At 34.3% G+C, this 15,584-nt stretch overlaps 2 protein-coding genes and 1 non-coding gene across 3 annotated transcripts; all 3 read right to left on the reverse strand.

The window, feature by feature from the left end:
- Window positions 1-454: 454 nt before the first annotated feature.
- On the reverse strand, window positions 455-526 carry TRNAC-GCA. Its single transcript has one exon. It is a non-coding gene; the product is annotated as a tRNA-Cys (tRNA).
- A 176-nt stretch (window positions 527-702) lies between these two features.
- On the reverse strand, window positions 703-3,003 carry LOC114421008 (tubulin beta-1 chain). Its single transcript, XM_028386754.1, has 3 exons — window positions 2,470-3,003; window positions 1,690-1,959; window positions 703-1,617 (listed from the first exon to the last, which is right to left on the reverse strand). The coding sequence occupies exons 1-3, from the start codon at window positions 2,861-2,863 to the stop codon at window positions 944-946; spliced, it is 1,338 nt and encodes a 445-aa protein (XP_028242555.1). The 5' UTR covers window positions 2,864-3,003; the 3' UTR covers window positions 703-943.
- Window positions 3,004-4,941: 1,938 nt separating this feature from the next.
- LOC114421009 (glutamate--cysteine ligase, chloroplastic-like) lies at window positions 4,942-13,637 on the reverse strand. The gene is made up of 16 exons (XM_028386755.1): window positions 13,506-13,637; window positions 13,127-13,424; window positions 12,690-12,840; window positions 12,490-12,597; window positions 12,142-12,234; window positions 10,572-10,655; window positions 10,352-10,420; window positions 10,191-10,261; window positions 10,037-10,105; window positions 8,597-8,690; window positions 8,357-8,446; window positions 8,173-8,253; window positions 7,714-7,806; window positions 7,045-7,125; window positions 6,901-6,970; window positions 4,942-5,315 (listed from the first exon to the last, which is right to left on the reverse strand). Exons 2-16 carry the CDS (start codon window positions 13,414-13,416, stop codon window positions 5,227-5,229), a joined length of 1,533 nt encoding a protein of 510 aa, XP_028242556.1. The 5' UTR covers window positions 13,417-13,424; window positions 13,506-13,637; the 3' UTR covers window positions 4,942-5,226.
- Window positions 13,638-15,584: the final 1,947 nt, after the last annotated feature.

Raw genomic sequence — 15,584 nt, forward strand, 5'->3', positions numbered from 1 at the left:
AATGCATGTTTCCTCTATTACTTTTTATAAGACATGATATTTCCTACTTTATTTGTTCCTAATCAACACTTAGGATAGATAACAGTCCAAGCTTCATAGTCTGAAATAAATATCTAAAAATAAAGTTATAACTAAAAAAGAGTCCAAATAGGTGACCTCTTGATTTGCAATCAAATGCTCTACCACTAAACGATAAACCCATTTGATATTTTAATCATCGATAATATACTAGATTTGCAAGCCAGAAACAAAATTCATTTTTGAGAAGAAGCCTATTGTTCCAGGGGAAGTTGTGCGTAAGGCCATGATGGAAAGCAGTTGCAAACGTTCAAGCTTGTTTATGAGGAATCTAGGATCCACTGCTGAGCTATGTATGAACCCATTTGATGTTTTAAAATCAATAATATTCTATTTAATGAAAATGTTACTTTGGAAAAGAAAAAAATTAATACAAAGGGCCCAACCGGGTTCGAACCGGTGACCTCTTGATCTGCAGTCAAATGCTCTACCACTGAGCTATGGACCCAAGTTACTGTCAGAGGCAGATTTTAACAAATAGATAGTAATTGTTCAATTGTTTATTGTGAAAATCTACATATATGAAAAGGTTGGACTGGCAATGATGTAAATTTCCATTTAAATAATAATTAATTTTGGGGTTTTAAATAATTTACTTGTTAATTTAGTATGAATTTGAAACTATTAAAGAGAATAGTTAAAATTTTTGTATATGATTAATTTTCCACTAATTACATCAATCATTGACATGGACAAGAGAAGACATAAAAGGTGCAAAACAAAAGTCATAAAGTAGCATTAACAAACAAAACCCACAACAAGCAAATAAGAAAGAAAGAAAATCCGTAAAAATTTGACTTGAGGCCACCACACCTTGCAAGATAGACATATATAACACACCGTATGGCATATACAAAGGGTTTTCTCATGCAGCCATGGCTTCGTCCTCGTCCTCGTCCTCGTGGTCATCGACGGCGGTGGCATCTTGATACTGTTGATACTCGGCCACCAAGTCATTCATGTTGCTCTCAGCCTCAGTAAACTCCATCTCATCCATTCCCTCGCCAGTGTACCAATGCAAGAAGGCCTTTCTCTTGAACATGACCGTGAACTGCTCGGAGACGCGGCGAAACATCTCCTGAATGGAGGTGGAGTTCCCCATGAAGGTGGAGGACATGGACAAACCCGTGGGAGGGATGTCGCAGACGCTGGACTTGACGTTGTTCGGGATCCACTCCACGAAGTAGGAGGAGTTCTTGTTCTGTACGTTGATCATCTGCTGGTCCACTTCCTTGGTGCTCATCTTGCCGCGGAACATGGCGGACGCCGTCAGGTACCTGCCGTGGCGGGGATCGGCGGCGCACATCATGTTCCGGGCGTCCCACATTTGCTGGGTGAGTTCCGGGATTGTGAGGGACCGATACTGCTGGGAGCCGCGGGATGTGAGGGGCGCGAAGCCGACCATGAAGAAGTGGAGGCGAGGGAAGGGGATGAGGTTCACGGCGAGTTTGCGGAGGTCGGAGTTCAGCTGCCCTGGGAAGCGGAGACAGCACGTTACTCCGCTCATTGTTGTTGAGATCAAGTGGTTCAGATCACCAACTGCAATTGTTAAAGCACACACACATTACTCCCTCCCTCTATAATGAATCATGTGGGCTTGAGAATACTTACAACTTGGATTTGTGAGCTTGAGTGTTCGGAAACAGATATCGTAGAGTGCCTCATTATCGAGGACCATGCATTCATCCGCATTCTCAACTAGTTGATGAACAGAGAGAGTGGCATTGTAGGGTTCAACCACAGTGTCAGAGACCTTCGGGGACGGGAACACTGAGAAAGTCAACATCATCCTATCCGGATACTCTTCTCTGATCTTTGAGATAAGCAAGGTACCCATTCCAGACCCAGTTCCACCTCCCAGTGAGTGACAAATTTGGAACCCTGTTGATCATCAAACAAACAATTCTCATATGCATAACTTAGATGTACTTCTATTTCTTTATTATTTTCCTATTAGAATTAGAGTTTCTTCTCAGTAATTCACACAATAACATATGCTACTAGGTAAAACTCTAATTTTGATTGAGGATCAGAACAAAAAAGTATTTAAGGGACTGTAAAAAGGACAAATCTATGATACAATTCTTTAGGTGATTTTCATGTTGCCCTTCAATCAGAACTACTGAACTAGAGTATTATTATAGTTGCCTTACAACAAAACACATGTTACTAAGATGAAACTTTTATTTTAGTAAAAGAACAACATGAAATGAAGTTAAGGTACTACATATATATTTTGTTACAAAAAAGGTGAAACTACTACTCTCTAATTAAAGAATAAGATGAAAAGTAGTTGGTTAACTGCATCTAAATTTATGAATTTACTAAGAACTTGAATTAACTAACTTTAAAAAAGAGAGAGAGAAGAATTAACTAAGCAAGTAGTAGTACCCTGCAAGCAGTCACAATTCTCAGCTTCTTTTCGAACAACATCAAGAACTGAATCAATAAGCTCAGCTCCCTCAGTGTAATGCCCTTTAGCCCAGTTGTTACCAGCTCCATTTTGGCCGAACACGAAGTTATCGGGTCTGAATATTTTTCCAAAAGGACCAGAACGCAAGCTATCCATGGTCCCTGGTTCAAGGTCCATAAGCACAGCTCGAGGAACATACCGTCCCCCACTTGCTTCATTGTAGTACACGTTAACCCTCTCAAGTTGAAGATGAAAGTTACCTACGTAATTTCCAGTGGCATCAATCCCATGTTCATCACACATCACCTCCCAAAACTTGCCTCCAATTTGGTTTCCACATTGACCAGCTTGAACATGAAGGATTTCTCTCATTTTGAAGATAATTCAATCCAGAAATTGTAGTACAAGTTGAGAAGGGAAGAAGAAGAAGGGGTGGCCCTTTTATGCAAAAGGGTGATAAGGTTGAGAAAAATGGTACTTGCCTTTCTTTGTGTCAAGTGGAAAATAAAAATGAATAGAAGTTCAATTAATAGGTTCATGTGGGTTTGATGGGAAGGGGCTATGTCTTACTCCAAGTAGTGTAATGAGCTGGACGTGGAAAGTGACAAGAAGTTGCATGATTGTTCTCATGGCCTTGTGGCCTTATGTATCTGAATTATCAGTTCTTCCTACCACTTGATATCCCATCTGTCAATACTATCTCCAATTGTCCATTTCCCCGTTTGCTCACCATGCTTCTCTCCACAATGATTGATTTGACAACTATTTTTCACCTCCTTTACTATACACGGTGTTAACGTTCTAGGTTTGTGACAGAGTAGTGGATAAGTATATTAGATAAAGTTAAACTAAGTTTAATGGTCTCCAAAAATTATTAGTTAGTCCCAGATTGTTTATAATTTTGACCAATTTTTATGTGACATTAATTGAGTTTTTAATTTATGATAAAAATTAATAACTCTTTGACTGCATATCGTATAGAGATTAGTCAGATTATAATGATTGATAAAAAATATGTATGCCCATAGTTATATAAGTCCCTATTGAGCATGTTGAAAGTGTATCCTTCTCAAGACAACTATTTTCATGCCACTAAAGCAAGAGTTAGGTAATGGTGTGGGAATCCCTGGTCTTCCTTAAAAAACTAATTAAAAAACCGCAACATTGCCCAATTAACTGGCATTTATTCGTGGAATATCTGAAACTGCTGGAAAGATTGTTTGCCCTTATTTTTTCAAAAGAGAAATTATGAATGAGAATCTTAAGCGATATCATTATTTTTCATTTTTTTTAGCATAAGCGATAACATAATTTGAAGAATTAACATTTTGTTGTCGTGTGTTTTAATGCGCAAGTTCAATAATAAAAATGATTAAATAAAAGTATACGTATTTGATATGTTAAAAATCTATCAAGTCTTTAATACCTTTAATCATTTGAGATGAGTAATACGTGCTATTTGTATTCCACAGTTTAAAAAACCCTTGGTAATATTTTCGGATAAATTGATCGGCAATTTAATGAAACAAAAGAAAAAATATGTGAAATAAAAAATTGTTATCATTTCATACAGCTAACATCCAGAAAAGTCAAAAGATATAAGGTTGCTCATTCAACCAATATCTGGTGGTTGCATTATCTAGTGACACCGACATACTTAGTGTGATTTTAGATTGAATTATTTCTAAAAATATTCTAATAATCAATTATAGACTTAATCAATTTTTGATTAATTATGTAAAATAATCTTTATGTTTTAATAGGTATTTTTAAAAATAATTATTCTGTTAAAATGATCTAAAATATTTATTTTTTTATAATGAAATTTAAAAATATTACTAAACTAGAGAACATGAATATAAATAATTTTGAGAATAAAAAAATGAATATAAATAGTTTTTGCATCAAAGTGAATTATAATCTCCAAAAATAAATCAAACTCAAATCACACTAGCAAGTGAACAGAGGTTTAAGGAGGTAGATAATGCTCTTGAATATATGGTTTTCAAGTCATTGGAGGAAATAAGGTAGCCCATCAATTCAAATTTAATAGAATCAGGCTTCTGACGACAGATAGAATGTTCTATCCACAGCAATCACCCACCTCTCTACCTAGTCCCCTCATTCTCCAACTAGCTGTACTTTAAGACATTCACGTCCACTACCAAGGTACATTTCAGAAGCTCACGAGGGTATTACGTATTCTGTCCCATGCTAAACTATTGTTCACGATAGATGTTTTGATTTGGAAGTAATAACTACTTGCGCATGAGCAATAAATAAAGCTGACTTGTAATCACTTGTTAGAACAAATAAGGTTAACATTTTGGTTGGTTAAGATATATCTTTCAAAATGGAGCATAGATTAGTGAAAAATTGAACAATACCGAAAAATAGTAATAGTAGTACAAAAAGAATTTTAAAAAATGGTGACTGAATGAGTCCGAGTCTAGAAATAAAGAAAAAACAGTGTTTATTCAAGCAGCATTTGTGCCTACCACAAACATTTAATCTATTGACACTCTTGCTAAAATGATTATGGTGATGGATTTTCAAATTTGTGACACATTGAATGTCAGCTTTTGATCAGATCATGTTTTCCAGTAAAGGTATATGAGAAGCCTCAAGGCAAAAATTACATATATCTAAATGAAGCTCAAATGAGAGACAACCAGGACTATAACCAAAGGATTACACAATTAATCTTCCACTGACATTTGAAAGATAATACAGCTTTAATACAGCAATTCCTCATACACGTGATCTACGGATTGCTCCCACTTTCCATGATACAATTCCAAAAGCCTCTCGGCTGGAGTGACACCTGCCACAACAAAGACCATTAATCAAAAACAAAAAAACAGAGAGAACCTTTCATGCAAAGCATGATGAAGGCAGCAGCATAAATGAGAGCATGGCATAGTAAAAAATAAAAAAAAATCCATTTCAAGATGTTTAGGTATAAAACTCGGGTCTCAAGAAAAAACAATCGAAAATTTGGCATAAAATTGCACAAGTTTTAATAGCCCAATTCTAGATGACAATGTAAAAATAGCTAAATTAACATATTGACATTTGCTTTGGTAGGTTAAGATGAGTCAGGGTAAAAAAACATGTTCAGAATAAACTCATTCTAATTTCCTTCGAAGATGATGGAAGTGGATTTATTTAGATCAATGTCTTATGCATAACAATTGTCTCAAACCATATTTGGATAATGGTTTTAATTACGATCTTTAAACTTTCAGCCTATGTTTTAATAAACAGAAAATGCTATCCAAGAATACAGGAACTTAATATAGAAAGGCCCTCAAGAACATATTTTAGTCCACGTATACGTAATCATTTTCAAATTAGTCCCCGTAGTTGTCATTATAACATGGTGAGATTGATATGGTGTTGCTGTGAAGTTATGGGAACAAAATTGAAAAAAAGTGACATAAAAGGATAACAATTATAATATAGCAAACTTCAGTCCCTAAATGTGACACTCACTTTTAATTTGATCCCTATATTATACTATATCTCCAATAGACATGTTAAAACGACAATAGACATATCAAGACCAAAATTTAAAAAATTGTGCATATAAGGACTAAACTGAAAAACTTCTCTTTTGTATAGGGGTTGAATTGAAAAGAGTCAGAGAGATCAAACATAGATTTTAACATAAAAGATAAAGGACCAAAAGATAATTTGGACTAGTAAATCAACTACAAAATCTCCATATAATCAATGTCAATATTATTTATACAATTACAAACTAAAATTAATTAACAAGTCAAAGTTCAAATGTTAAAAAAATTCTTCACAGTAAGGAAAGGGAGAACCTACTTTTATTTTTTATATATACAATAGAATAAAGTTCGGATTTTGATAGAATTCATCTAATTCTTCTTTGTATTATAATACTTTAGTAGATTTCACTTATTTTATAATATAATATTTTTAATTTAGTTTAGTTTTAATTTTGATTTATAGGATTTTCCATTAAAAAAAGGAGTCTCTATGTCGCAATACAAAGGACCTCGTTTCAAAAACAGAAGATTTCAAGTAGTTTCATTTCAATAAGATGCAGAGACAAGAGAATTTTGTATGTTCGAAAATCGATAAGACTCTTCTTTAATGTGTCTGCTTCTATAATCACTAAAACAGCTAGTGTACCCAACCCCAAATAATAGGAGCAAAGACTTTAACTAGACCGTAAGAATGTTCAATTAGAGAGCAGAACATTTGTTTAGTGCATTGAAGACAATCTATTGCGAAAGTAAAGTCCAAGGGGATAACAATTATGAATGTTTGAATCTAACTGATGAGTAAGGGAATGAAACGAAGTAGGGCACAGGAAGCATGGAAAGGTTGTGGGAGATGCATCATTAATGAGAGTATATGACCAATAAATCCATTACCTGTTCTAACCACCTCGGCAACCTCATTCAAAAATCCTGATTCCTTGAAGCCTCTTCTTTCCAAGCCATCCTGTGGATGCACACCTGAATGCCCTAAGCAACATTAAAAAAAACAGCAACAACAAAAATAATGACACCTTTTACCTTTGCCAACTTTAGAACATCTTCAGCAACATGCTTCAGCAAACCGTCTCGGAATGGTGTCTTCAAACCAGTTACAGGAACCTGCCATAGACTAGTGGTTAGTAACTTAGTATAGACATCTAGCATGAATAATGACCGTTGCTGAAATATAAACTATCAAATAGTAAAATATCAACTTCTGAACCCTGGGGTTATGAGATATATCAATCCTCAAGAAGAAATAAGAAAGTCTCTAGGCTTAAATCCCAGTACGTGTATATATAATTGCAGCTTCATTTGTGAGTGCGTGTGTGAGAGAGAGAGAGGGACTTAAAACAGAGAATGAATACTTTCTCTTCCAGGCTCCAGAGTGATATTTAGCCCCCTCTAAAATTCAAGAACTTAATAATAGAACATGTAAAAACTTAAACAGCTCCCTTTTATCCTTCTTTTAGGTTTGCACCTAACTTAAATACGCTGACAAGAATTTAAGGCCACTTTGATCAAATGATCAAGACAAGATTTCAGTCCTCACTTATCCCCTTCTTCTAATTATATTTCACCACAAGGTAGCAACCTTGTGCTTAGTCCATGCTTCCAGCCCAAAGCAATTTTACAGGGGAGGGGACTTCATGCATTTGGGTTGGATAATAGCAATAGAAATGAAAATAGTGTTATTAAGGGCTCTACCTTATTCCTTAGCATTTGTCTTTCTTCTGGAGTCCAATCAGCTGTCATATCCAAAACACTTTGTAGAGAAACTTCATCGTACAATAACCCTACCTGACACAATCAAGAAAACTACAATTAGCTTATGTTACTAAATCGAAGCAGTTCATATGTTAAGTGAAGAGCATGCAAGCAAAGATAAATAGTTTGAATGACACAAATACATAACAAAAAACTTCCAAAAAAATATTATTCAAAACAATATTCCTTTTGCTTTTTAAGACAACAAACATTAGATTGTTGCACAGATAGCACCTCCATGAATAAGCTAAATGCTAAGTGACTATCCCAACTCTGACATGTCAGTGTTTATACTCTACGAAACCATTTTGATGTTGACAAATAATACAGTGAACAATCCAAATGTCAGAGGCTAAGTGACCACAAACATCGTGCACAAGTAGTAAAAAGGTCACTCACCCAAAATGCTGGTAAAGCACATAACCTTCTCCAAGGCCCTCCATCAGCACCTCTCATCTCCAAATATCTCTTCAGCCTGACCTGAAAAGAATAATGTAACACAAGTTACACAACAAGGAAAGTGCTGCAAATCTATTGCAAAGCAACAGATACCAGTTAAATTGTGAAACCAATAGAAACTAACCTCAGGAAATATAGTTGTCAAGTGATTTTCCCAATCATTGAGAGTTGGTAATTCACCAGGAATACAAGGAAGTCTTCCAGCCAAGAAGTCCTGCAATAAAAAAAAATAATCAATTCTCTACATTGAACAAATCAAGACTACGTGTATACTATGGTCAAGCAAAGTAAGTTTCACAATAAAGAATGTCGGGGCTACAATAGATAGCCTTAAATTACAAGAATATTAAAGATAGATGGGAACCCTGAAGGTCTTTCCAGTACAGTCGATATATCTGTGTTTCCGATAGACAAAATACATAGGAACATCAAGTGCATAATCAACATACTGCTGAAACCTGCAATCAGAAAGTTAGAAGAAAAAAAGTGAAAAAAAAAAAAACCAAGTCATTGCATGAAATATAATTGATAAAATTGTAAAAAAAATAAAAGAAAGGGATTCATCATGTAAGATGACACAGTACAATAACTATCTTTATTTCAATTAAACTATTGCAGAAAATAATGCATCATCTGAATTTTAACTTCACAAGAATGCCACTTACTAAAGATAAATACAACATTTTTAGAAGTAATAGTAGTTAATGCACTTAGGAAATAGTATGTTTGTGTATCACAAGATAAAATGCATTCATTGTTTATGGGTATTACTGTATTAGTGTCTAGGATGTTTCACTCAATTAGTACTAGCCTGGGAAATAGTCTCCATAAGGTCTATCAAAGAGTCTTTATATATAGATGATATGCAGAAACTGTGTTCTACGTTTTCTTGAATATTAAAGCATTATCACTCTCTAAATTCTCTAAAATATTTTGTTCTTCCTTTAAATCTAAATCTACCCCTCTAAATTCAACAAACATCAGTGAAACAACAAATTATATTCTTATATTTACCGAGTTCTTTCTCCATATTCTTTAGTCTCCATGAAGTCTTCATGGGTAGTTCTTTTTATTCAAAATAAAATATCAAGTAGTGTTTGAAAATCTCCATTTAGGTACATCATTCAGTTTATTAACACCTAGAATTTCAAATTTAAAGTTCAAACCATGAGTTAAAGAGGTCATAGAAGAAAATCATAATAAACAAATAAAAGACAAACATGGAGACTTCAAAAAACAAGGAATAAGTTGGATGGTGTAATTATAATGGTATTATGGTACAACCGTATAGGGCACTTCAGAGATAAAAATGTGCAAAATTCATATTATCATACATAAGTAGAACAGAGGTCCACAATTTCGTCAAACCCAAACCCTCCCTTTTTCTTTTTCTTTTTTTTATCGGCAAATGTTAGTTGTTAATTGTTAGTTTTTTGTTAGTGGGGAAAGTCGAACCAGCAACCTCTCCCCCCCTCCCCCTTCTCCCTTCACCACCTCCCTTAATATCTGGTCAAAAGTAGGTTTAGGGAAATTGGCAAATAAATATCCAAACTCTTCATATCTTGATTGCATTGGGATCTTAAATGTCAAAAGTTCAAATACCCTAGCCATTCAATGAGTATATTTCCGAATACATTTATTTTGGATAGTCAATATGAAGGATAACAGAATCGACAAAAGGATGAAAAGTTTTACTTTTAATGCCTTCTTTTAAATTCACACGAAAACAGTGAAGCCTAGCATCAGAAGGCTTAGAAACAATAGTTTCAGTCTTAATTATTCATAATTCAGAAAAATCTCTTACCCAAAAGAGTCATCAAAAACAAAAGGCAGCATGCCTGTGCGATCCTTGTCAGTATCAGTCCAAATATGGCTGTTCCAAGCATATGAAAAGTGGATAAGGCACCTTAACAATGCAAAGTGTGAAAGGAAATAACTGCGTGAGAGCTTCCATGTACCTTCTCATACTGAAAAAACCATTTGGCTTTCCCTCTTTAAAGGGTGAATTTGCAAAAAGAGCCGTTGCTATCTGTCATAAAGATAACATTGATTACATCACACAGCACTGAACAAATTCCCTAATAAAAACAATTGAAAAGAAATTGTTAACATTTCTTACTGGCTGCAAAGCAAGACCTGCACGAAATTTCCTGATCATGTCAGCTTCAGAACTAAAGTCCAGATTGACCTATAAAAGTAAGATAAATATATTACTATCCAGTATGAGAGCTGATTATAATATTGTGTCAAAAAGATACTCTTTTCACCATGTTCAAATTACAATAGCTTTGTTAAAAATTAGCTTGCAAATCATGAATCATCACACTCACACATCTCACCTGTACAGTGCATGTCCTGAACATCATGTCAAGCCCAAGAGAGCCAACTTTAGGCATGTAATTCCTCATAATGTCGTATCTTCCCTGTGCAACAACACATAGTCAGAAAGCAGGTAATTGCACCACTAAAGGTCAAGAAAGAACTGTCATAGTTCAGTTACTACAAAGAATAGGACCTGCTGACAGAACTCCCCAGGCATAACTTGCTACATACATAGCTTAATAAAAAAGAAAAAGGAAAAAAAAAACCACAGACAGAGACCATTGATAGAACATTGAAATACTAATGGTTTAAAACTAAGTCTAATACGTAAACATAAGTATGTACACCAATAGCAATAGAAAAGGCAGAATTTTGTAATTTTCAGTCGAAAGCAACTATAGTATACTAAGCAGATAAAGATGGCACATTTAATGCATTTCACACAATGTGACTTTGCATAGAGGAAAAAGTTTGTACTAGTAAAAATTGCAAAATCCACCAACCCATTGACTCCTTAAAAGCTACCTAAAAGAAGGATATATGTTCATTCAATAACAAATTAAGCTACCAATCCTTGTGGAGAATTCGTAAGACCAAATATCAGTACTTTACACTAGTAATATCCAAATTCGACAAAAGTTTGAAATAATCTCTAGTCATTATAGTTAATAATGTAATTCATTGCAGATGGCAGTCCATGGCAAAAAAACAAAAATCCACCATACGATATGGCAGATTGCATTGTGGGCAAACAGCTGAAACATGCAGATAAATTAAAATCCCATAGCAACACTAATGAGAAAGATAAAAGTCACACAACTAAAAATGTCCTAGAAGTGAGAAGGGGGGAAAACAGATCAATAAAAACAGAAAAAAGGAGAAAAAAAAGTGGCAAAAAATGAAGAAAAAACAATAGAAACGGAAAAAAGGAGAAAAAAATGGTGACAAAAACTGAAATAAATAAAAGAAGAAAAAACAAGAGGCGAGGAGAAAAAAGATGGCGACAAGAACTGAAAAAAAACAAGAAAAATAGATTAGAGATGAAAGAAGAGATTTAATTATTTGGTTGCCATAGTTTGGGTCGCTAGAGTTGGAACTGCCAGCCGGTGGTGGAGGGGGAAGATGAGCTTCAATCAGCCCAGAGAGAATGGGAAAAGATTACACGTAGAAGAGTGAAGAAAGGTTTTAAAAACCTTATTTGAGACTCTACAAAAATATTTAATTAATAAAAAAGAAGTCCACATCCGACATGGCAGCCACAAAACATGAAATGACAGAAAGCGCCGCAAAGCAGGAGGCATCAAAACTGCCTCACTATTCCTTTAAGCCCCACCTTAACTGCCATTTAATGACTTTGATGGTTAGTGAATAGGTATGGCTGCGAAATTTGACAGCTATCTAATCCTGAAATCAGGAAACCCGCCAAATTCATGAAAAGTAACGGATGGTGTCCTCCTTTCAAAGGATTGGCCAAGTTTAAACTGATGCAGTCAGAGAGCGACATTTGAGCAAGATTTTCAAGCTGAGATATCAGCAAGTGTTCAGCAGTTCAAGATCTTGAAAGACGAGAAGAGAGAAAAAAACTACCTTTGGCATTATAGGTATGTCTTTGATTCCCCACTTTGGCTGGAAACCAATCCCCAAAAATCCAATTCCCATTTCCTCGGCAACAGCTTTAACCTATAAACATGAGTATATCAAAATAATTACCGTTTTGAAGGAAATAAGGTCACTTGTCAGATAACAGACTCATCAAACACAACAAACTAGTACTAAATTTAGCTATCTATTACGTCTAACATTCAAAGATAAGTTCAATTAAATGGCAATACCTGCAATGATGATACATATTTATCCGTAGAAAATATGATTGCATAAAAATTCCAAATCACTCTAATGGCAAAAAAAAAGTTAATGTATCAGCGAAACAAGTACCTGATAAAGGTGCAAATTAACTTCAGCACAAGTCTGATGCAAGGTTTCAAGAGGAGCTCCACTAAGTTCAAACTGACCACCAGGCTCCAATGATATGCTCTGCTTCCCCTGGTTCACATAATGACAACAAAACATGCAATTTTAACAAATGAATCTGGAAGAAAATATTAGACATCTTGTTGATGCAAATGTTAGCCTACCTGTTTGAGTCCAATAATTTTGTCACCTTCCATTACTTTATCCCAGTCAAATCTCTCAGCAATGCCATTCAGCAATTCTGCTATTTGGTCATACTTCATAGGACGCAAGGTTCCAAACTCAAAACCAAACTTCTCATGTTCAGTACCTATTCTGCAAGACCGACCACACGAATAAATTAAGCAATTAAGAGATAGTTCAAGGATTCGATCCCTCCTGTTAACAAAAACTAATGAAGTAACAATTAACATTTGCCATTAAAGAGAGAGAGGGAGAGAGAGAGTTGGAATCTTGAAGATTCAAGAAACCTAACCAGGGAAAAAGGTCATGCAAACAGAAACGGCATAGAAAAGAAAAGCACGTTAAAACAATGATGATTACAAGGAATAATAAAAATGAAAAATAGGAAGAAACATAAAAAAAAGAAAAGAAAAAGGACCTCCATTTATCCTTGGGCTTGCAACCAGAGGCAAGATAATCGACAAGATCCTGCTTGGTGAGAGGGTCAGTGGCAACTAGAGCGTCTTCGGTGGGAGGGCTGGCAGCAAGAATCACTCTACTGCCACGTGCACCACCAAGAATCCTCTGCGGAGGAGCCTTCTTAGTAGCAGAGTAACACAAACTATTATTATTGCCAACGCAGGTTTTCGTTTGTCGTATTAAGTTGTGGCGCGTATAGGTCGTCGTCGTCGTCGTCGTCGTCGTCGCACTTCGCGAAAAGACAACCATGCCGCTTGCTGGTTTAAAACGCCGAGAAACGTTAGAAATTGACGAAGCGCGAAGTGTGATTGGGACATAGGATAGGAGAGAGAATTCACCTTAGGGTTGAGGAAGGAAAGAAGAAAAAACAGAGTGAGGGTCTTTTTCTCCTTCGCTCCTGCTCTGCTCGGACACACCCACCTTGGTTTGCTATTAGAATGAATACTACTAGATTACGACGACTCACCATTACGCAATTTCTCCTTTTATACTATTATTCTGTTAAATTATTAATTAATCAAATAAATCCTGCTGTTAATTACTATTGAACTCTAAGTCTGATTAGTATTGTAATCGGTTCAAAGGATCCAAATCTATAAATATATCTTCGAGTTCTAATAAAGGATCAAAAGCTTGGTTAAAAAAAATTAGGCAAAAGTACTTTATATGATACTAGTTAAGAGATTTAAAATATAAATGTTTTTATTAGTCTATTATTTTATTTTTTATATTAAATATTTTTCATTTTAGTTTCTTAATCAATACTTTTAGGATAATAATTAGCAAAACTAAAAAAATATTAATAATATGATAATATATCTTGAGCTCATCATACCACCCGTCACTTATCTTTTTCAATTTAAAATATTGGTTAAAAAATTAAAAAATATATATATATCTTTATTAGAATATGTAAAATTACATGGTTGATGAGATTTTTACATTTAACCAATATTATAAGGAGAATGATTATCCACACTTTGTTAATTTTGATTTTATTTGACAAGGTTGTAGAGGGCGGGAATTGTGAACTAAGAGGTTGAGGGTGGTTCTTTTTTGGCAAATGAGTGATGAGCCTAAATTTAGACAAGAAAGCACCGCCCCTATGAGTGGATTATTATTATACAGTCATAAAGTTGATTCTATGATTCCAAATTCTTATAAGTGAGCTAAAGGGTCACGAGGCTTCAGCATGGTATAATGATGGGATAATAAAGTAGTGAAGCACAATCTCCCTAACTTGGAAATGGATCCCCTCAGGATGGAAGGTACGTAATTATTATTCTCACGATTAAACAAAATATCTTTCCTAATAAATTCTAATTTTCGAATATATTTGTTCTCCCCTATAACACAAATAGGTTTTTTGGGAAGTAAAAGATCAATATTCATAAGTATTTTCTATTGATTTTCAAGTCTCAAAGGAGATCAAGCATGTCACTTATTACAGTGTTTTTTTTTGGGGTTGCGTTTTCAACTCATTTGCACTCTTATTTTCACAAATTGTCATCTTCTACCCAGAAACAGTATTGTGCCACACGGGGAATTCCACTCGTAGCAACTTTATCATATATTTTTTATTTAGATTAAATATATTTTTTTATTAGAGACAATTATATTTAAATCGAATAAGAATAATGAATAATATGCGTTCACTGTCAGCTCCTATGTTTAAATATGAATGTCTGTGTCGAAATCAAATTAACCATTGATTGTAATTTAAAATAGTTTAGTTTCTTTTATTATATGGATACATAGAGATTTTAATTTGTGACTTTATGTGCAAAACGAAATAATCCTCATTATTGGGTTGCTGTGAAACATGTTGTGATGCTTTAATAAAATTATTAATTAAGCTCAGGAATTAATTAGGAAGCTTCGTGGATGTTCAATGTACTAATATCACCAATGAGGCAACGACTAATGATTTAACGCTGTCTTCTTGACTAAAATCTGCACTGGGCTATGTTCGATGTTATTGGAAAATAAGTGAGGATGTTATATTGTGTTGCCTAACATTTACATAAATATTTGTAGATTATTTATCAATAAAAAATTTGTAAAAATCAAATTCATATCAGCGTGGAATATGAATATATCCCTTATTTATTGGACCAACTTTATTAGATAATTAGAGCTATCATATACGGCGAGATTTTAGAATTCTTGTAACAAAAGTTTAGAGGTCGTCATGATGTTTTTCCTAATTAAATCTTACAAATAGATAACTTATTTTGGTTTTGTGCCGCTTTCGTTGTTAGTGTTCAGAAACTTTGTAGCAGTGTGTTTGGATTTTTATTAATGGGATAAATTTGTTTGTGTTTTTTAGTGAATAAATATCTAAATTGAAATAAGTAAAATTGTAAAATTAAATTTACTGTTAATATAATTTAAGTATCTTCTATATTTAATTACCT

This window comes from Glycine soja, chromosome 8 (genome assembly GCF_004193775.1).
Source record: "Glycine soja cultivar W05 chromosome 8, ASM419377v2, whole genome shotgun sequence".
Taxonomy (NCBI): Eukaryota; Viridiplantae; Streptophyta; class Magnoliopsida; order Fabales; family Fabaceae; genus Glycine; species Glycine soja.